The sequence below is a fragment of the Chroicocephalus ridibundus genome, chromosome 8 (assembly GCF_963924245.1).
Source record: "Chroicocephalus ridibundus chromosome 8, bChrRid1.1, whole genome shotgun sequence".
Classification (NCBI taxonomy): Eukaryota; Metazoa; Chordata; class Aves; order Charadriiformes; family Laridae; genus Chroicocephalus; species Chroicocephalus ridibundus.
This window is the reverse complement of record NC_086291.1, coordinates 15,433,668-15,454,777: the sequence shown is the minus strand read 5'-3', so window position 1 is coordinate 15,454,777 and position 21,110 is coordinate 15,433,668. Positions and strand designations below refer to the sequence as shown.

Genomic DNA, 21,110 nt, shown 5'->3' with positions numbered 1-21,110 from the left:
GATTTCATAAGGGTCCTTGGTTTCCCTCTGAAATGGACAGGATGAGGACGATTTCAAATGGGGGGTGTGATGGGGGCAACCCTAACTGAACTTTAACACATGCATTCTCTTTGAATAATTAAAAAATATTATAACCTGTATCAATTAGGAGCAATTATTTATAAAAATGTTCACCTATTGCGGTTTGCACATAGAAAGATGATCAGATTTTTAACAAGGGAAATGGGAAATCACCATGGGATGCCCTACTTAGATTAAATTAGCAAGAAACTTGTTATCAGACCATATAAAAGATACACCATAATAAGACGTGACCTTGCAGAACCTTGGAGCCGATCTGTGATTTTTTCCCCCTGTAACCCTTCCTAATTATCTGCAAAGTTACAGACCCTTTTGTGGCAGGTTATTTTTCTGTGAATAGTGAGGGGTTTTGGGCTTTTAAATATTTAATTAGTCTTCTGATATGAGAATTGTTGCACATGCCAACTGCTTCGATTTTCAAACTGTGTTCATCCTAATTATGTTCAGATTTAGATTGGTCATCCCAAACCTCTCACTCTTGTAATTATTTACTCCTTAAAGATCATTCAGCGGAGAAATATTTTTCACCCTTATGGCTCTTTCTTTCCACAAATGGCTTTTCTGGTCCGTTAATTACCCACTCAGAGGATTAGAGTTTGTAATAATGCAAGAGATCCTGCATGTAAGATGAGTTTTACAGGGTGAAAAAGAATAAATTGTTTTTTGTAAACTTGCCTCGGGGAATATCCCCTTTTTGGGCTATAATTTTCATCAACAAAGGCCATGTGCCCACCGCTGCATATCTACCAATTCCACAGGGCTATGGAGTGACTCATTTCTACGGCTCAATAGAATTCAAAGCAAAACGCTGAGCAAGAGGCCAAAAGACAACTTGGTTATTTTACAAGATTTATAAAAGTGCAATGTGCTAGCAAGATGGTTGTGTCCTTTTTCTCATAATTTTTAATGCGGTTTTCATGGCTTTAAAGTTATATATATTTAACCGATAACTAATAATAAAATTACAATTTCCTATTTCATCTGCTGATTTTTTCCAGAAGTGCTGTCCCTTGGTAGGTCTTTAATCAACTCTGTAACAGTGGTGTCATTTCCTATTAAAATGTGTCTGAGAGTCCTCACTGCAAGTACTTTCTTTTCTTCTGAGACGAATGCCTGCCACAAAAGAACTGTTATTCATTACCTACAGTGATGCCTGGATCTAATTATCATCTGGAAAGCTTGCAGGGCTTCCAGGTATAGGACTTCTCCTGCAAAATCTTTCTGCTCTAACTTGGAAAGCACAATCCCACTTTCTTCTTTGTCATTTGAAGTTAAGGGATTAGATTACTGATTTGAGCTCTGCACTCTCCGATTCCTGGAACTTTCAGTTTTAAGCCCAACAAAGTTTAGGAGGCTGCTTTTGTTTGCTTGTTTTTACACCTACAAAAATCCTGCGTATTCCACAGTTGGTTTTTACACAAGTCAAGCAGACTCACTTCTGTAAAAAACACACCAGAAAATTCACTGGCTTCACTCTGTCAACGCACAGATGATCTTTAATTGTGTCAAAAATATTCATGATCTAATCCTTTTATCAAACTGTCTACCACTGGAGGAGTCTCATGTGCCTGTACAATTAAAAACCCCATGTTAGCCATACATAATACTGTATTACATTTGATGCAAATCCTTTTCTATTGAAATAAGCACTGGGCTGACAGCAGGAAGTGGCTGATAAGAAAGCAACAAGGCATTGCTGATGGCATTCATGATAACTGAGCACTAACTCATATGTGTTCTGTCTACAGCACATTACTCAAAGTGCTCCTGTTTTAAATGCGACTCCAGGAGGTGTTCTTTTGCTGTATCTCTGTCACAAAGGCAGAAAAATTATCTAAGAAAGCTAAATATACAAAGTAAATGGTGTTTTTCATACTCACCAGTGATGCTGGCACTAGAATAATATACTGAAAGCAATATCAGTGCTACTACGCCCTAGATGAGAAACCACCTAGAGCTTCATGAGTGTAATAGTACAGCCGAGTTCAATGCTGTTAACAAATTCAGTAAACAGGGAAAGGTTAAGGGTTCGCAACTGTCACGTTATTGTTACACTTACAACTCAGCCTAAATGAATGCGTTAAAGAGACAGCGGAAAAGGAGCACGAACTCTTGAGTTCCGGTGAAACAACAATTTTACAGTGCTGGAAAAATGTGTGTATTAAATACATTTCAAAATTGCTTCTTCGTCATATAGATATACATCTCAAGAAGCAAGATATCTGAGAAGCAATGAACAGAAAGGTTAAAGATCACAGATTACTACTAAGAAAGAAATATAGATGCCTTTGCACGTACAGTGGCAAAATATCTATCTTGCCAGATGAAACGTTACACAGTTCGGTGTCATTAAGAAGTAGTAAGACTTCTTCCGCTAAGGCGTTTGAAATGTATGATTTTGTCCAGGGCACCTTGCTCAATGAAGCAATTCTGCTACCTAATTTCTTTTAAAAATGTTACAGGACCTGGTTTGTGTGTGTACGTGTTTGTGTGTGTATACACATGTGGGGGGCGGGTGGGGGGGTAGGAGAAACCAAAATTCAAAGGTTCTGACAGTTGCCATATTATAGTGAAAACCTGCAAAAAAAATACGTCTTTCAATAGTAAATTTGTAGTAAAGATCCTGCATTGCAAGCATATTATAAAGCACATTTGACATGGAAAAATTCTACGTGATAAGAACCTTCCCTCCCCATTGATGTGTCTACAGCAGGCTAAAAATATACTGAATACTGAGTATTCGGTCTGTGTAACACTCTTAAGACTGCATTAACTTCATTGCAGTAGCTTGTTTTATAGGCTCAGTTCATCATGACCTATAAAATGTTAGGCTGAAGTGCTTTAAATATCTGCTAACACCATGTGCAAGCCTGGGAGTACAAGGCACTGTGCTGTGAAGCGGCAAAAACAGTACTCTTCTGAGAAAGTAGCACACGCTCTTATGTCACTGATATAAACAGGGTAAGCATGCTAAATAATGTATGAAACAGGCCGACAATCTTTATATAAAACAGGAATTCTAGTTGAATTCTTTGTTTGATCTTCTTTTACCAGTACGCCACTAGTTTTTAAGATTGCTTCTTTAAAAAGATAGATGTGGACTATCATACTAAATTAAAGAACACACACGCAAACTCCTTTCATTCACAGTTATTATATGACAGAAAAAAAAAATAAAGACCACTTTCATTTGTGGCCACAGCATTTTTGATAATTATTGTTCTGCAATATGTAGAAAATAAAATGCAAAGAGGGGAATTATCTATGTCTTTCAGTAATCGTGGCCCATTTATTAAGCAATTAGATTGCAATTTTATTATTAGAGAGGGAAAAAAGGAAATGCTGTAAAATACTGTTATTGCTTGTATCTTTGATCCTTAAACTTTTCCATTTCAGCAACCTCATTAATGTCAAGATGCCATGAATATGGCCACCCCTTTTTAGACTGTATAGCCTGGGCACGGGCAGAATCTACAGGATTCAATAAAGATGTTTTTTCTTGTTGAAGTCAACTAAAAAGCTTAATTGAGCCACAAAGGTCAGAAGGTTCTTTTTTATTATAAGTAGGAGATTATTCTGTGGCAGAAGGAAATTTCCAGAATGAGATCTCCTCATTTCTATACTACTCTGTAGCTACTTTTTAATTTTTAAACCTTTGTTACTCTTCTGTTCCTTTCCTCTGAATTAAACAGCTTCACTGTAATAAAGTTTAAATTCTATTTCCTTTGTGTTACAAATGAAAACTTTTCACTTTCATTGCTACTGCTGATTTTTTAACACTAAAAAGTACTCATAATTTACTTACGTATATTTAATTCATATTAATCTGTCCTAATTTACGATCTATACCCTGCTCTGCCCATCTTCATGTACCTTTTCCATGTCAGTTCTGTTTACTAAGTGATATTCAACGGATTTCCTATAGTGCAATGAACCTTAACAGGCAGCTTTTAATTGCCTCGCATAGGAAACCACATCACTATTAATTCCACAGCAACAGTATAAAATAAAACTATTGCTTCTCAGACTCTAGAGCAATTAGACCTCTCGGCTATTTGGCTAACTCTGCTTCATGATACCCAGTGCAGTTAATTATATTTTTTGATGTTAATAGTCTCTGTCAGTTTCAAGCATAACTCCTCTTTGATGAATATTTAAATTATATTTGAATAAAAAAATAATCTTGGTTACATTTCATATTCAGCAGTCATCACAGCTTAATAAAGGTCTCCTCAGCAAGGGTTGAGATAAATGGCTATATGAACACATGTATAAAGTCCTAAATCAACTTATCAGATAATGTAGCTGTTTTGGCTAAGTATTATAGAGGATATATTGGGGTGGGAGGAATTAATAGGCTTCAATTATTACAGTATTATTCTATACGAACTAGATTTGGCACAGTAATATGGAAGTAAATCAGAATTCTTTAATAATAAAGTTCTGAGTGCAACTGAACCAGAACTTATCTTGGCTAGACAAGAAATTCAAAAACTATATAAAATTCACACAAATTCATCCAAGAGAACAGAAAGTTCAAGTGAAGGTTAAGCAACGTTGTCTCAGCCAAGTTCTCAATAACGTTAGTAAATTACTAAGAGAGGTAACTACATACCCGAAACATACAGTACATGATTAACTGTAGACTAAACAGTACGCACACCTACTAGAGCCCATTTCAGAAATCAGGAAAAAAACCCAAGAAAATCACAGGCTGAAGCATCTATTTTATATGATGCTCAAATAGGCAGGAAACAGTGTATAATACTTAAAAATTTATGTATACATATGTACAGCTATTTCTATTTATTTTCACCCATGAACAGCAAGGAAAGACTGATGAATATGTATACACTATCCTGCCAGGTAAGATATACACTGACTTAAGAATTTGATGGTGTTTTTGCCAATAATAAAGGAAATAAAACAACTTAAATGTGAGATACGAAAACACTAAATAAAATACCAAGCTACACCCTGGTAAAATAATGAATCCAATCTTTTTTGAAGTAAACTGAGTCTAAATTTTACATGTCATTAGTTGGTACCAATGATCCTTTTGTTGTTTCGTTTGTAGCTTGTCCAACGCCGTGACTACAGCAACGCGTGTGTGTGTGCGTTATGTGCTTGCACATGTGTAACATAATTTCTTCTGCAGAAAATAATAATAGGACACGCTGCAAAAAGATGATCAAGTACCACTGACAGCTAGTTCACCTTACCTGACTGCTCAGAACCTCGTAATATAAGGATTTGTATTTAATTTACTAAGGAATGCCACGATGGAAGAACCCCATTAATAAAACGCCCTATTTTTAATGCATAAACTACACCTACTACTTTCATATTAAGAATTAATGATAGTAAAAATGCAAAATGCCAGATAAGGTTCTCAGTCACGGCTATTACTGTTTGTTTCTGTAATAAAGCCAAGGAATACGGTATGCTTCATGAATATTCTAGGCTATGTGATTATGCCTAGTTCATGAAAATAAGCTTCATGTATTTCTGCTTTTATCTTTACATTGAGTCATAACTAAGTTTTGTGAGTAACACATAGAAAACAAAATAAAACAAAACAAAACAAAGATCAATCAGGCCATGGCCCGGTATTGTGAAAAGCTTAGTTTAAAAATAAAGAGCTTCTGCTACCTCAAAATACTCACGGGGGTGACTGTCGTACTAAGACCTACGTCTGTTTCAGATGAATAGAAGCCTTCGTTTTTAAAGGATGCTTAAAAAAAGATATTGGATGTTGATAATCTTGTACAGTAAATGTTTTGTGAAGCAGTTGTCAGCAAGCTGAAACAGAAACCGCTGGCATGCCAAAGCAAAAGGAAGACCTGGTACATGACATCAGCATCGGTACCACTCTGATGTGCATAAATTCTGAGAACGTACCTTATCCGCATCAGCCTGCGCTATTCCAGCGTCAACGCCAGCATTTCTCTGACACAACATCGACCAAGATGCAAGCTCTTAATGACCAGAAAGAAGAAAAAGGCAAGGTATATCTCTTATCCTGAGACACTTTTCACTACATAATACCTTTAGCAAAGGGAGGCAATCTTCGGCTGCAGAAGGAAAAGCAAGGGAAAAAGCAAGGATAGCAGCAGGGGTCAGCAGAGCCCTTGTCTAAGCCTGGCAGACCCCCGAAGTGAAGTGCGCCATTACCACAATCACAGTCATTTGTGAATGGCAGAGGATAAAATCCTGCCCGTGAAAATGGTTTTAAGTCACATTACGAAATGCAAATCTGACGCGTGCTACAGTTTAAACACTGAATCAACCGTGGGCCCCGTCTGAGGAAGCTATTTTTGAGGCACTAAAATGCTTCTTTGCGGAAGCCTTACAAAGGCTGGGATTCAGCCCTGCACTGACCCCACAGCGGGTTCTGCCTCCTACCAGCAAAGCCACCCTGCCCAAGGTTTGCTTTCGGCTGGGCCTTTTCACTCCGGTGAGTGAGAATAATCAGCTGTAGGAGATTTACCCACTATCCATCCAAGCCTGGAGTCCAGTGGAAGATTTTCTTTATTCCCTCACATTATGGAACAGACCAAACCTCTTTTCACTTGGAAGGACGCTAATACAGTATGGCAATGTTTCCTCCGCAGACTTGACAAGCAGGAATAAGACGGAGGGCTTGAGAGATATCTTCTTCAGAGGAGAACCCATTTTGTTTTCTTTCAAAAATCTCTCACTCTCATTTATATATAGGATTTTTCAAAATGACGTATTTGTTGGACACCAGAGTTGGTGGAAAGGAATGAACATCTCCATTCTCCCACTCTCGCGTTGGGAAGGATTAAGAAAAAAAATAAAGTTTCGGAAAAAGGAACGGAAAAGCTGCTTCCCTCAGCTTTCCCTTGATCACTCTGTGGGGCAGGAGGCACTTTGCTTACATTTTGAAGACCCTGCGTTGAAGCACAGCTGTCTTGCAGAGAGATGATGGACGTAACAGGTTAAGGGTATTACCATGGGAGAAAAGTTCATGGTAACAAAAACCCAAGCGTGAACTCTTCACTGGTGTCATGATGGACGTGGTAATTGAAGGTACATGTGTTGCATGCGCTATAGATAGGACAGGATACGTGCAACAGAAAAAACGCTCACTGCTAAAGAGGATTTATTCCTCTTTTAATCCTTTTACTCTTCTGCAGCCATGTTTTAAAAGGGAAAGGTATTTCATAAAATTACAGTTCATCTATTATACCTAGCATATTTTTATATTTATGGTCGCGTATTATAATGAGGTTTGCTTTGTTTGTGCACATTTAAAAAGCAGAATTATACTGATTAAATATGTTTAGTAAAGATGTAAAGATCACATAAATCTACAATTATAGTATAAATTGTTGATGAAAATAGAATTTCAAGGTCATTTCAGTGCAGGATTGATGTAACCTCCCTTCTGTTGCAGCTCAAAAATAAATTGAATATACCAACTGTGAGATTATATTTTTTAATGTGGATGTTTGCTTGGTCTGCAGAGTCTTTAGTTTGAAACATTTTGAATTTTTCCTCTTTTTAATGATCACAACTATGCTCTTAGTATCAGAACACAGATTAGAAGTTTCTATTTAAACGTTCAAGGTATTTTAGCCTTTATGAAGAGGGAAACAATGTTTTTTTTCTCAAGTTAACATTAATTTGGCTGTCAACATTAAATGCTTGAGTTTTGCATCCAAGTAAATGATTCCATAGATTCAAAGTTAATAGGCTGCATTTTCTTCAAATGAAAAACGTTAATTTTCTACACGCCCCACTAATAACTGTAAATTACTCAAAAATAAGGTGTGCAGATTGGAATGGACCTGACTTTTTTTAATATTGGATTTCTTGTGATTTAAAATTATATTATTCAAAATTATTATCTGCCACACTACCCAAGTATTTATTTAAATACACAGGAAAAAATATCTAATTGCACTGTACTGGAATCACAAAGATAGTTACGGTGTCTAATCTTTAAAATAGTCAGGAACTTGTCTTGAACAAAAAGCTTAGGACTAGGAAAAGTAGTTCCTACTAAAAAAAGCCTATTTTTAATTTAGAAGAGAAAGGTCCCAGCATGCAAAAATGCATCTTACTGTTCCACTATAAAATTGCATACACAATATGCCTTTGAGATGTATTTTGAGTATGTATTTACAAGTACTTTTAAATAAATACCTGTTATTATTTTAACCTAATAAAACAGAAATCCAAACACTATATGGTATCTACATAACCCTCCGTGCCTGTCCTAACAAAAACCTATGGTCCATCCAGCCGCAGCTGCAGCCTGCAGAGCGGGGCTTTGAAGTTGACACTGGAGGCAGAAAGTCCCCATAAATGCAGAGGAGGTTCGACTGTGACTCACACAATCCACCTGCAACCCACTTACAAGGAAGTGGACTTAACACTAAGTCATAAGTAAATTTTATCATGTTAATTTTCCAACCTCTGCTGTGCTTACAAAGAGCAGTACCAGTTACCCCTATCAACTTCAAAGTCTCGTGACAGTTTCTGGCTACAGCCACACAAAAACTTTATCAGCAAGCAACTAGAGCAATTTCCTCAGGCTGTTTTGCATCATCGGCTTCCTTGTTCATTTCATTTCTTTTTAAACGAAGAGGAAACAGAGGAGATTTGTCCCTGCTAGAGGACAGCGGGGCACCAAGGAGTTTGACAGTTTGACTATTTTAAGACCTAGCTGCCTGACACGTGGCTCCTCTGCCACTCACTTACACTATTCCTTCACTAAATATTCTAGAAATAAGCTTATTTCTACACTCAACTTTAGCGCATAGTAGGATCTCTCAAACTTGACTGTATGCAAACGCTGGGGTTAATTATCAGAAAAGTGTGAAAGGGGAGAGCGATTTTCTAAAGGTCTAGTCTCTTTCTTCAAAGCTTTAATTTTAATCGTGCCAGTCTGAAGTTTACATGGAATCTAAATACATCTGAAAGACTTTATTCTAGAATAATTGGGACGTAATTTCAATCAGGGACTAAAAATTTAATAACTACTTTACAAAAGTAAAAGCAAAGCAATGAAGTCATTAGTGTTCTAGTATAGCATTAAGTTAAAAATCGTTTGAGAACCGCAGAAAAGGAAGAAAAGGGAGGGAGAAAAGATTAGGTAGCAGCTCATTCTAACAAAGAGGAGCTGATGCATCAGTGGACCCTGGCAAAGTTTGTGTACTAGTATCTCAAATTCTCTGGAAGGGGAGCAGGGCATATGATTACATGGCTTTGTGTTAAACTGGAAACCTCATCTTATTTTTCAATCTTCAGATTTCACAGTATTGATCTCATTAAGCTAGTGTTTTCACGTTGTCACTGCAGTAAATGTAGTTGCTGTGCCAAACCTGCGGAGTAATGTTGCAAATTAATGACGAGTATTTAATAATTGCCGTGGAACTACATTTAACTGCAGGTCTAAACTGAACTGAGTGGTCAAACACAGTGGTAAAACCACTGCTGGCTGAAGTGATAAAAACTAGTCATTAGTCCTTACAAGAAAACACTGTAAGATTTTAAGCAGCAATGTAGAAACTGTTGGTGCTTATTTCCAAAGGTATGGAAGAAAAGTTTTCCCTGTGGTCAAATGTTCCAACAGATTGTTTTTTTCTAGTCAGTTTAAAAAAAAAAAGAGAGAACTAATAAATCTGATAGTCCTTCAGGTGAGATATTTTTATGCAATTGCTGCCATCAAAATACAGCTGATGTGACACTTTTAGGTATCAGATGAAGGACACGCACTAAGTATCAAACAACAGTTTGCCTTAGACAACAAGAACTTATGATCACCAATGCAGTTACAAATAAACGAGATAAAAGAACTTCTAATGTTTCATAAGAAATTTTCAATGTTATTCTATGCTTGCAATATAGCGCAAATTGCGCAATTTTGAGAAAAGATTAAACAAGGCAAAAGAGACAGCTTTTCTACTTACTGACAGGATCTGAGAAAGATAACTACGAAAGCAAACTTCCAAATTACTATAAATGCCAGACAAAAATAGAAAGCGAAGTGTCAAATGATCTTTGCCATTTGTTCAGCCAAAAAAAAAAAAAAGAACAAAAAAGAAAAAATCTCTCTTGAGCATAGATACTCTGAACCAATGTCATACATGTGATCACGACTTCATTTTAATCTGTTGAAAAAAGGGGAAGAGTGGAACACTGGGGAAGTTCAAAAATACTCTCTGCTATCATAAACTTACAGTTGATTAATTGAAAGGGGAGGACTGAAATTTCAGCTTTCCAGTAACAGTCTGATGTCACTTTAAGCAAGATTGTGCCTCTATATTTGTCTCTGACTACCTTAATCTGTATATTTGCAGTGAACATAAGGAGGACTTTGATCAAAACACAACATGCATTTTACACAACAAGGAAGTCTACAGAGAGGCACTACATTTACAAAAGCAATTGAAGGTGGTTTCAAAGGGAGTTGACAGATTAGAGGATGATGACACTGCCGCTGCAGTCTCAATGGAAATCTGGCTTGATCTAATTAACAACAACGAACTAGAACCACGAGAAGATAATTCAAACATGATTTAAAGAAGTTATATTACCTTTTTACTAGCGTAGTGATGGAGCCTTTCCCTTACTGATCACAGAACAACTCACAGGTTGAACACAGAACAAGAATAAAAGGCCTGATATCCTTAATTTACCTCCAGCATTTGAAATTGAAGCCCAAATATTTGACTACAGAAGTAGGGAACATCCATGTATTCACATGAAAATGATAAAAAATTGTTAGAGTCATGCTCACGACCACTTGAGTGAACTGGGAAACCAAAATGGAATATTTTTAAGATGTGACTACACCTTAGTGTTCCAACAGAACACAGTAAATGGAGCACAGCACACAGGACAACTCGATGTCTCTTTTGACACATCTGTGTACATGCATCAGAAAGCTCCCAGGTGATTCCCATCCCCTTTTTGCTCAGATTCCGCACCCTAGGAAAAATGCACTGGGAGGAAAACTTCCCACCAATCCTGAACTTATTCAGGCTCATAGTTTAAGCCAGTAACAATGACGGTGACTGATTTGTGCTGACATTTCCACAACTGTCATTACTAGGTGACTGCTGCCCATATGGGGCCTGTAGCACAGGAATTTCTGTGAATCTTAGTCCTGATGCACCTTTTGTACTAAAAACACTTTTATTGGCTCTTCTGACTCACTGTCTTCTCTGAATGACAATCACTGCCACTAAGACATAATGTAACGTGTTTAAATGCATATATGCTCCTGTACGCGCATGTATAATGACATATAATCATCCTGGCATTTAATCATTATGGTATTGCCACTGGAAGCATTTTACGGGTGGGAACTACGGTAATGATTTACTGCATTCATAGCACATATAACTTGGCCAGGGAAAATGCAGCAGCCATTAGGACACATTTTGAGTGCTATTTGACCACCTAAAAGACAAGGAGACTGGGAATCTCCAAATAAGTGAATTTTTCCATTCTCCTTGCAGTTTTATCTTCCTGCTTTTTAACTCTTGCTCATTGAATTTTAAAAAAAACCTCTCTAATTGCAACTGGCAGGTTCTGTTTCCTTCTAATATTACTACATAGAAATAATACTACCTCAATAGCAAACTGGCAACTACAGCTCAGCACTTCCTACAGTATATACCTCTTCCTATATTGATTCAGGCATTTTTCCTCTTTAGTCCTCAAAATTATATATATATTTTTACCTCTGTGTCATAATTTTGTAGGCGTCTGGAAGGAAGCATTCTGTGTTCTCCATCTGGAAAGGGTCAGCATCACAAATCTTGTCATCTGTCCGTCCATAGTTAGCACTTTCTATCATAATAACATCGCTTCCTGGACACCGGAGGTCAATGGAGTAGCCTTCGCAGGAGAGCTCCCTCCTAACCAAACCAAATGGTAATGCTGCTCGGCTGAAACCTAAAAAAAAAAGGGGGGAAAAAAAAGGGATTGAACCTAAAGGATATATTGCATTGCACTATTCTTTTTCTGTCACACAGGCACAAACTCTCATCAGTGTGCTAAAGGAAGTGCACCTTTAAACAGTTTGACCTGGTACCTTGTCAAGTGAAGCGTCTTTCATTAAACTGTCACATCCCTACACTGCTGCTGCTGTGCTCCCTTAATCCGGCAAAGGAGGAAATTCCTCTTCACTTCTTCTAACCTTTGCCAGAGCAGATAGTGGCACCTGTCTGCACGGCTGCAATGCGTGCTCCTGTTCCCACCTCTTTTCTCTCTGCTTCTCTCTCCCCTCTTTGGGCACAGTCAGACAGGCCACGTTCGAAAGCGGTAAGGAGCAGAGCAGGCAGGATTTGTGAATGCAGAAGTTATTTAAAAACAAACAAACAAAAAACCGAAGCCATAGTAACAACTTCATTAGTCTTTCTTAATTTGTATCTTCCTTTTTTCAGGGAGAGTTTGTTTCTTTTGCCTTTTTTTTTTTTGTCCTCAGCGTGGACACGTCTGTGCCACCAGATCCAACACACATGCCAATACCTTACCTAGTTGAACTTCAGTGCTCCTCACTGCGCCTTTTACACAAATTAAACCACAGACACATAAGATTTTGAACAAATATATAAATGATCGGTACAGCCAACTGCAGATGTGTGCTGTATAAAATCTTCCCGGCCCTCCCAAAAATTATGTATTTCAGATCACTCTAATTTTTAATATGTTTTTCAGCTTGAGAGAATTCCTAAGATAGGTGACTTCTCTAAGAGTAACGAAGCAGTATCAAATGCTTTAGAAGCAAAACAACGGTCCAGATACGCATCCAGATGTTTTGTCCTTTATAGGTATTTCTTTATGAAAAAAATGCATTGCGTCAAAAAACAATTACAGCTTTATACTACACTTCCTTGTGCATAGCTGCTGGTGTATTATTATTAAACAGAATAGTTCTGCTTCTTACAAAAGGTGTGCATTACTGTCCTTTGGAAGACAAGTTGAGTACCATGATAGTGTTAAATACCTAGTTCTTTAAAATAGTAAGTACTTTCTAAATTTTCAGCAGAATCACAGATATTTTCTATTTTTAAAAAAAGTCATCCTAATACAGTGGCATAAGGCCATTAATATTTCAGCGCAGGCTGCTGGAGACAAGTTGTGACAGCAAAGAGAAACACCTAGTAAGTATGGAAAGTTGGAGCTCTACGGTGTTTTGAAGGCAAAGAAAATAAACTTTTCTTAAAAAGGAAGATGTGTTAGAAGAGGCAAGGAAGCAAGGATCTAAAAAGATCAACAACTTGAGATAACCCCTTGATAGTCAATTTTCACACGAACCAGAGGCTGTCACTTTTTCTACTGAATTAATGATCTGTGGATTAAAACTCCTACTGTACGAAGATAATTATCTGTTAGGACTGCAAAAAAGAGCTGTTGATAATGATCACGCCACCATCAGGACGTGGCTCCCTGGCAGCCAGAGCCCACCTTCCCGGACGCCCCTCCTCTTCCTGCCGGCTCCCGCCTTCCCCTTGGCACCAGCACCAGCTTTTGTCCAACTTGTGCAGCAACTAATGCCAGCGGCTGGGCTGGCTCTAACCTCCCTGTACTGCAGGAGAAGGCATGAGGTCTCAGACGACCAGCTCTTTGGCTGGGCGGGAATTCACCCCAGGAATAAGGGGAAGGCCAGAGCGCAGGAACCGGGTCTGCTTTTACTTTCACATTTTGTGGAACCAGTACATGAAACCGGCACCGTTAGTCTGGCAATATGTTTCAGTGTTGGTTAATAAGGAAAGAAGCCATATTGCTGTGGAAAGCACCACAGTTCCATCTCAAACTCACTCCCAGACGTCGGTTTGCCTGCACGCGCCATGCACAATAGCAAACACTATTATTAGAGGCTTGCTGAAGTATCCTGAGCTGAAAGCTGGAAAGAGCTAAAACACGAATCCGTCACATTAACGCCCTACATGTTCCTCCCATGCAGCAAATTAATACAACGAAGACAGAAGCTGCTCACGGCTCAGTGAGGGCGTGAAATGGGCACAGAGAGGGGTACGCACAAAGCCCCCACCACACATGCATACAGCGGCTCCTTTGATTAATTACCATCACGACAGCCGCGGTGGGACCAAATATAATGCTGCTAGTGACTGCCATTCCTACACCCTACCGCTCCTGTCAAATTTAATGCCGTCCACAGAAAGCTCATCCCTCCAGCTGGCGGCAATGGTGCCTGTATTTCCCGCACTCGGCAGGGCTTCCCCCGGCACAGCACGGCCGGGGGAGTCTGGCCACCCCCCCTCTCTCTCCCTGCATCCCACCCGAGCCCCACACGTGCTGTCACACGGATGCACGGCCCCACTTTTGGGTTCTGATCAACAAGGAGGGGAACAGTGACTTCGGCTACCCAAGGGAGACTGTTGCAGGAGGGCAGAGCGGGGAGGGTATGGCCGCGGAGGTGTCAGGAGCTGCGCGCCCAGCAGCGGGGTCAGATGTACGGATCGTCGTGGGGCCAGGGCTGGCAAAGCCACACCGAGCTACCTGCCACAAGCACCGGCCCCTTCCTGCAGATACTGCAGCACAGCCTCCACTTCTGCTAGGAAATACCTTGAATCCAAACACAAGACCTCCACAGTTTGCTACAGAGATCAGCTGCCTGCAAATCTTGTTTCATCATCTATGGCAACTGCTAGAAGTGCTACAAATGTGTTTTATCCTGCAATTTTTCCCCCTGCAGGCATCCATGAGAAGTTCTGTATTAGGACAAACATTAAAAATACTAGAGCAACGTTAGATCACTTCACAGGCAACAGAGGACATACCTGAGATTGTAATGTAGGTGCTACATTGCAGAAGCAGCAAGCAATAAAGCAAAAAAATGCAGCATGTGTGAGGTGGGGAGCCAGCTCTAAGGAATCTCTGTGGCACAGAAAGAATTTTAACTAAATAAAATAAATAAATTTAAAGTCCACTAACAAAGCCGCTGCGATCTTTATTCTGAAGCTTTATTTGTAATCATTTCCGATCAACAAAGAAAAAATAAGCATATCAACAAGCAAAGTGTAATTCAATCCATCTTGCAACCCTGACAATCGAAGAAAGAACTAGTGGGAGGCCCTGTGAGCAAAAAATCAATATTGCAGCTTTGTGCCGTGCAAATGTGAATACTGCCAAATAGCAGTGCTTAGGGTAAAATGAACTGTTTTGCTCCATTTTCTCCTCTCTGAACAAATGATTTTGAAACGACAGCTTTTTTTGGAGCTATAAAATGTCAAGCAATAACTCCCTGCGCTTTAGGCAAGTGATTGGAATAAATACCTCTTGGCAACAGGTGCAATGACTTAGGACTGAAATTCATTTACATTCAGGAGATAATTTCCGATAAACAGATGCACTGCCACAGGATGGAAGTCTGAGCAACCGGCATCTGAATGCTACTGCCTGGTTCTGCATCATTCCAGAGCTTTTAAGACGTAAGTATGTGGCCCTGTCCATAATTACTGTTGTCACCGGTAACTTTGTATCTCCAGTGCAATTCCTCATGAATATTTTCAGTACTGTATTTCCTAACCAACCTGTGTTCAACCTGCTGCCTGCCTGCCTTACTGTACCTTGCATAAACCTATTTTGTTTGGCCGTCCTCCTGCAGTTGAAATCAACATTCCTCAGTCTTGCTGCTAATTGCTCCAAGGCAAACTGTGCTACGGATGACACCGCTCCTGCTGTCTGCCGCCCAAGAGCACAAAGTGCTTCCCGATGGCAAAGACCTTCCCGGTGCCGGGGCTGGGACTTCCAGCAGAACCTAAACATTAACTCCAGTAAGCGTCTATTACCAAATGCAGCATATGCTGTCTCTGATTCATTCGCGTTTGTATATATTAATCAGTGTTGCGTTGCCTTTTTTTTTTTTTTTAAATGGAAGAAGATTAATATCTAATGAGGAAAAGACCGTGGTTTCTGTCCTGCTGACCATTTTGATTACAGAAAAGCTTCCTGGCAAACATATGTTTCCTGCACGTTTTATCTGCTCATAAATTAGTTGAGTGCAGGCTCTTCACTGAAAGAACAAAATAAACTGCTTTTGTGAAATCGCATTTCTAAGAAAAAAAGGTAGAGGGGATTTTCAGTCGTAACATTCATTCTTTAATGCTTTGTTGATCGATCCATGTAGAAAAACACACGGAGAAAAAAACCTAAATGAAACATCACAAACAAAAATCTTTCCTCTTATACTTTAGTCTATGAAATGAAAAAATACAAGACCTATCAAAGAAACGTAACTCAGAATCGTGTTTCAGAAATACATTAAATTCACATTTGGCTAAAAACTGATTTATTTAAGTTTGCAATGCCTTATTTACGGTCTTGGTTCCTTTGTAAGAAATGATTTGTCTTTAGAAAGATAACCTAAATTTGTCAAAGTGCAAAGAAAAGTTAATAATTCACAGCATCCTGCCCACTAGCTTACCATCTTTTTGAGCTGTCAATAATAAGAGAGTGTGCCAAGTTTGGTAGATAAAAGCAAAAAGGCACCACCACATTTGAATGTTCACCTCATCCAGAGGAAAAATAGTGGAATGTAAACAGGCTAACATCAGTACTCCTCGACATCAGAAGCAAGGAACCTTTGATTAAAACTTAAAGCACAGAGAAAGTCAACATGGAAATATAAAATTATTTCAAAGAATGCAGCTACTGGAAGAACTGAGAATCCAAAACAAATCTTTGCAAAAATAAATATATATGTCTCTGCGAGCAAGGAAATATTGCTTCTTGTGTTATTTGGCTCTAACAGAAAGGTCTTTTGAAAAGAGCACATCTTTTCAAACAGAATGTTTACAGTTGTCTCTTTCACAATCTCTTTTATTTTACCAAATCACGCAACATGATGATTCAAGTTCTACACAAGATGAAGTGATGCATCTTGGGCAGCATTTCAATAATATATGTTCAACAAATGCAAAGCCCGACGTAAACTGTGCTGAGAACCCTCTCCCTCTCCCAGGGAAGTGTGTACGTGCACGCACGGAGGGTGCACAGAGACAGCTGAACATACTTCGCCATCTGAAAATCATGCAAATGCTCAACATGGGCTCTGCAAAGCTTCTATAATTCCACAGAAAAGCTTCAGCATCCCGCAGTTCCTAAAGAATCCCACGAACTGTGTCAAGGGAGACTTTTCTCCCGTCTCTCAGCACCGTATATATTTCACACAGACAAGCATGCTATTTTGTTAAACAGCTTTTAAATTATCCAATCCTGGTCAACAGATCACTACCAACTACTACAAAGACAGAGGCAATTTAAATGACAACTGTGCTTTCTAATTCTATCTTTGAAGGAAAAAAAGTCATTCTGGCAAGCATGTCTATTAAAAGATTACATTGGCACAGTAAGAGCTTCTGATACTGCACAGAGGTCTGGAGTTCACAGCACTCGGCTCTTCTTTCAGGGAAAGCCAGCAGCCAGCGCACGGCTCGCCCGCCCGGCAGCCCGGCAGACAAAACCCCACTGTTCGGTCGGGGTAAAATTAGGCAGGAAGCGATCATTTGAAAAACATTCTCCTACAGCTGTATTCCCTGCCATTTTAAGTATAGACTCATTATTTTCATTTAGGATGCTGGAAGGAGGGGACATCTAGAGAAAAAGGATAATTTAGTGAAGGAAATCTGTTTTCTTGTAAGAGACAGCTTTCTCTTTTTTTTTTTTTTTTTAACTCATTCACACAATGGGATTAACTCAAAACAAGGTACGTGAAAGTATGTTCATTACTTGAATTTTAAAAAAGAGACCCGAAGTCCTTAAGAACAGACCTGACCATTTAAACGTGCATATAAATTACACTGAGACAAGGCATATATTTCATTGAATAAATCAGCTGTGAGGGGTGTTTTTTAACACTGGTTTCTAGACTTCAGTTTTGCAGACTAAAATCTGGAAGCCTGTCTCTTACAAAGCAGAAGCATGTCAATTGCTATTAAAAAAAACTTTTAGAAATATTAAGTACCTAATGATGGGGCTTTATCAGTAACTTTTACATTTTATTAGACTGCGATTTAGTCTTAAAAAATTTTAGAATTTCAAAAATCTTTGTCAAATTTTAGTGTTTTTCAAGATTCAGTGTGAGCAGCAGAATTACAACAGCAAGTAATTTTCTGTAATTATATACTTAATATTCAGTGTACATAAACATGAAGTATGCCTGATTAATGAAATTCAGGACAGAAGCCTGAGTTACACCCTCTGACTCACACCAGGACGGGTCCTGCATTCCAGGTTCGCTGACACTTATTACAATTTTCCTTTTACTTTTTCCAGTCTCCATGCAATTCTCAAAAACATCCCTGTGAGGCTCTCTTCAGCAAAAAAAGAGTCAGGGCTTACCTGCTTTCTGCACCTTGTTGAATGATTCAGCAAAACCTAAAGTGAGCAGCAGCATCTCAGCCTTTTTAAGTCACACCGTCGATCCTTCCCGTGTATGGCTGGCAAGGATCTCATTTACATTCTCCTAAACAGCTCTCACCTCTCATTCGGAAGGGTGAGAATATGTCTCTCCAAGGTAGCAGAATTAAGGTGGTTTTGGTTTTTTATTATTTTTTTTGTTGGGATTTGTGTTTTGTTTTTTGTTAAATAGCAGGAGAGAAGAGAGTGCTACGCTGACAGACCTGCAGACTGAAGTCCTTCAATCATCCGGAACAAGTGCAGCCCAGACAGCAGCCGTGCACGCATCCCCACATAGTCCATCACGGCTCAACCCTATTTTGAAGGAATCACCACTATGGGAAAAGAGATAGTTTGGTCTTCATGCCCATTTAATCCTTCACCTCCCTGCTGGGGCTGCCACAAGAGTGCTAATTAATGCTAAACTGTGAAAATGGGCTTCTGCACTTTGAATCCAGCCACACTGAAACTGGATAGAAACCACTAATTCCTTTAATGAAAGTCACCAAACCAGAGCCTGGTTCCTGGCAGCGTTTTAGCAATGTCTACATATGGCAGATGGAAACCATGTGATCTAAACATGAAAGTCTAAATATCTAGTGTAAAAATATGCGTGTTGTTCAGTTCTCACTTAGAACCAAATTTTATTCTCATATGCATGCACCTTTCCCATCCCCTTCAGTGGGAGCTGTATGCATGAGAGCAAAACTTTGCCCTCTTGATCTAAAATTATCCCAGTTTGAAACAGTATTCATCTGTCAATGATATTTCTTCTCTTTTGCCAGCCAGATGTCTGTTCTCAGGCTGCAAGAATCTCCTTCCTTTTTTCCTTCACATCATACACACTTGATCCTCTGCCAGCTTGCAGAAAGCACTCTACCCTTTTCTTTCTTGCCGTTAAATACATTGCATCTTCAAAATTTCTCAAGGCAAATAAGTCCCATGGTCTCTGTAAATCCCCCTCCTGGAGGTTATCTCCAGTTTACCAACTGTGAACTCTCTGAGCACACCACCTGTCAGGAAGGAGAAGCTTCTGAATCAGAAACAACCTCCAAAACAGGGAGGTAAGACACACAAAGCCTGATGTGTCAGAAATGTTGTGTCAACAGGATTTCCCGTTGAATTATTTCCCCTGCACAGGATGCCGGTAGCAGAATAAAAATAAATATTCTTTTATTTTCTATAAAAATGTATTTTGACAACAATTTATATTTCCAGTTATCTCTATCATTTTTGATTGGAAACCATGCATTGAGGAGGGGCAGGGGAAGAGGAAAGAAGAATGATTTCCATCAGCAGTATTCAGAGTGAACCACTGACAAAAGAAATATGCTTTTGTTACCATCTTTAAGAAACCCAAAGCCTTGTGTCACCTCAGAGATTGACAGAAACCATGCAGAGATGTACCATTTCCTTGGGAATATGTGCATTGGTGGAAGTTAAATCACTCCAGCAGATGACATGTTGGTTACCAATAATAACCCTTGGTGTGCTGTGTACATTGCCTTCTTAAACGGGTTATACTCTAATCTGTTTAAGAAAGCAAAACATTGAATCTCACTAAAACGTAGAAACTGGAGCCTGATAATTCTGTCTCATTTTAAAGAAAATGTTATTCTACAAGTGCCAGAGTTTAAAATATCAAATAAGGGCCTAGTGCTAAAAAATGGTCACAGATTTAATTAAAAATATTGTGCAATTGCTAACACATGGTAATATTTGAAATCACAGTTGTAAAATTACAAAGGGGGCATTTTCGTGTTTGCAAACAGAACTATATATACGTTAGAAATGGAATCATGCAACAATGCAAGAGCTCATATACTCTCATTTCCATAAAATGATGGGGTGGAGTCAATTGTCACAGTATAATTTACAGTGGAAAAGTTATGTGGTTAATTTTAATGACGGCAAGCCACTTAAAGAGTGCTTGTAAGTATGCAAATAGCACAGCAATCCCCCTTCTTGTTCAGTATAGCTTCTGAAACATTTCTGAGGACTCAGGAGTAGAAAGAAGAAACATAATGGCTCAAGATCCCGCAGAAAAAACTGTTAAACCAAAATACACAGTCACAGCTTTTGAAAACAAGGAGAAGAGCAACGTGATGAATGTACTTTAAGGTAAATGTGCCGTCACTTCAAATATTCCCACAAATAGATATGAGACAAGAGTAGCAAGCAATCTCAGAAAATGCCTGTCAGAGTGAAAGGCTTTCTTCCTGACCTTACCTTCTATGAAATATTTGTGGATTTCTAAAAGACCATTATAAAGAGGAGAGGGATATACCAGACATAGTTTTTACAACAAACCTAAGGTTCTGGCACATTCTGGGAATCATGGAATAATCCTACATAGATACTTGAGAGCATCCTCTGATAATAAATTGCATGAAGAAAGAAAAACTATTTATTTGTTTATAAATAAATAGGTAGTTTTTAAAGTCCTAAGGAACATACGCTGTTCTATCATGCTCCCAGGGAGTAAGAATGGCAACACAGGTACCACGTCCAGAGTAAATACAGGAAATATGCACCTCTGCTACTCTGTAAAACTGCTAATTACCTACGAAGGAACTGCATATCCATATGCCTTACTGCAAAACAGACAAGGGAGATAAAGCGAC

At 38.9% G+C, this 21,110-nt stretch overlaps 1 protein-coding gene across 31 annotated transcripts in view; it reads right to left on the bottom strand.

Annotated features, from left to right (window-relative positions):
- The window catches only part of ADGRL2 (adhesion G protein-coupled receptor L2), a 392,188-nt gene that overhangs the window by 59,401 nt on the left and 311,677 nt on the right, over positions 1-21,110 (bottom strand). For all 31 annotated transcript variants that reach the window (XM_063342769.1, XM_063342792.1, XM_063342800.1 and 28 more), the window contains one exon: positions 11,802-12,015. In XM_063342769.1, coding sequence (XP_063198839.1) covers positions 11,802-12,015 — 214 coding nt within the window. The remainder of the gene's footprint in view (positions 1-11,801; positions 12,016-21,110) is intronic.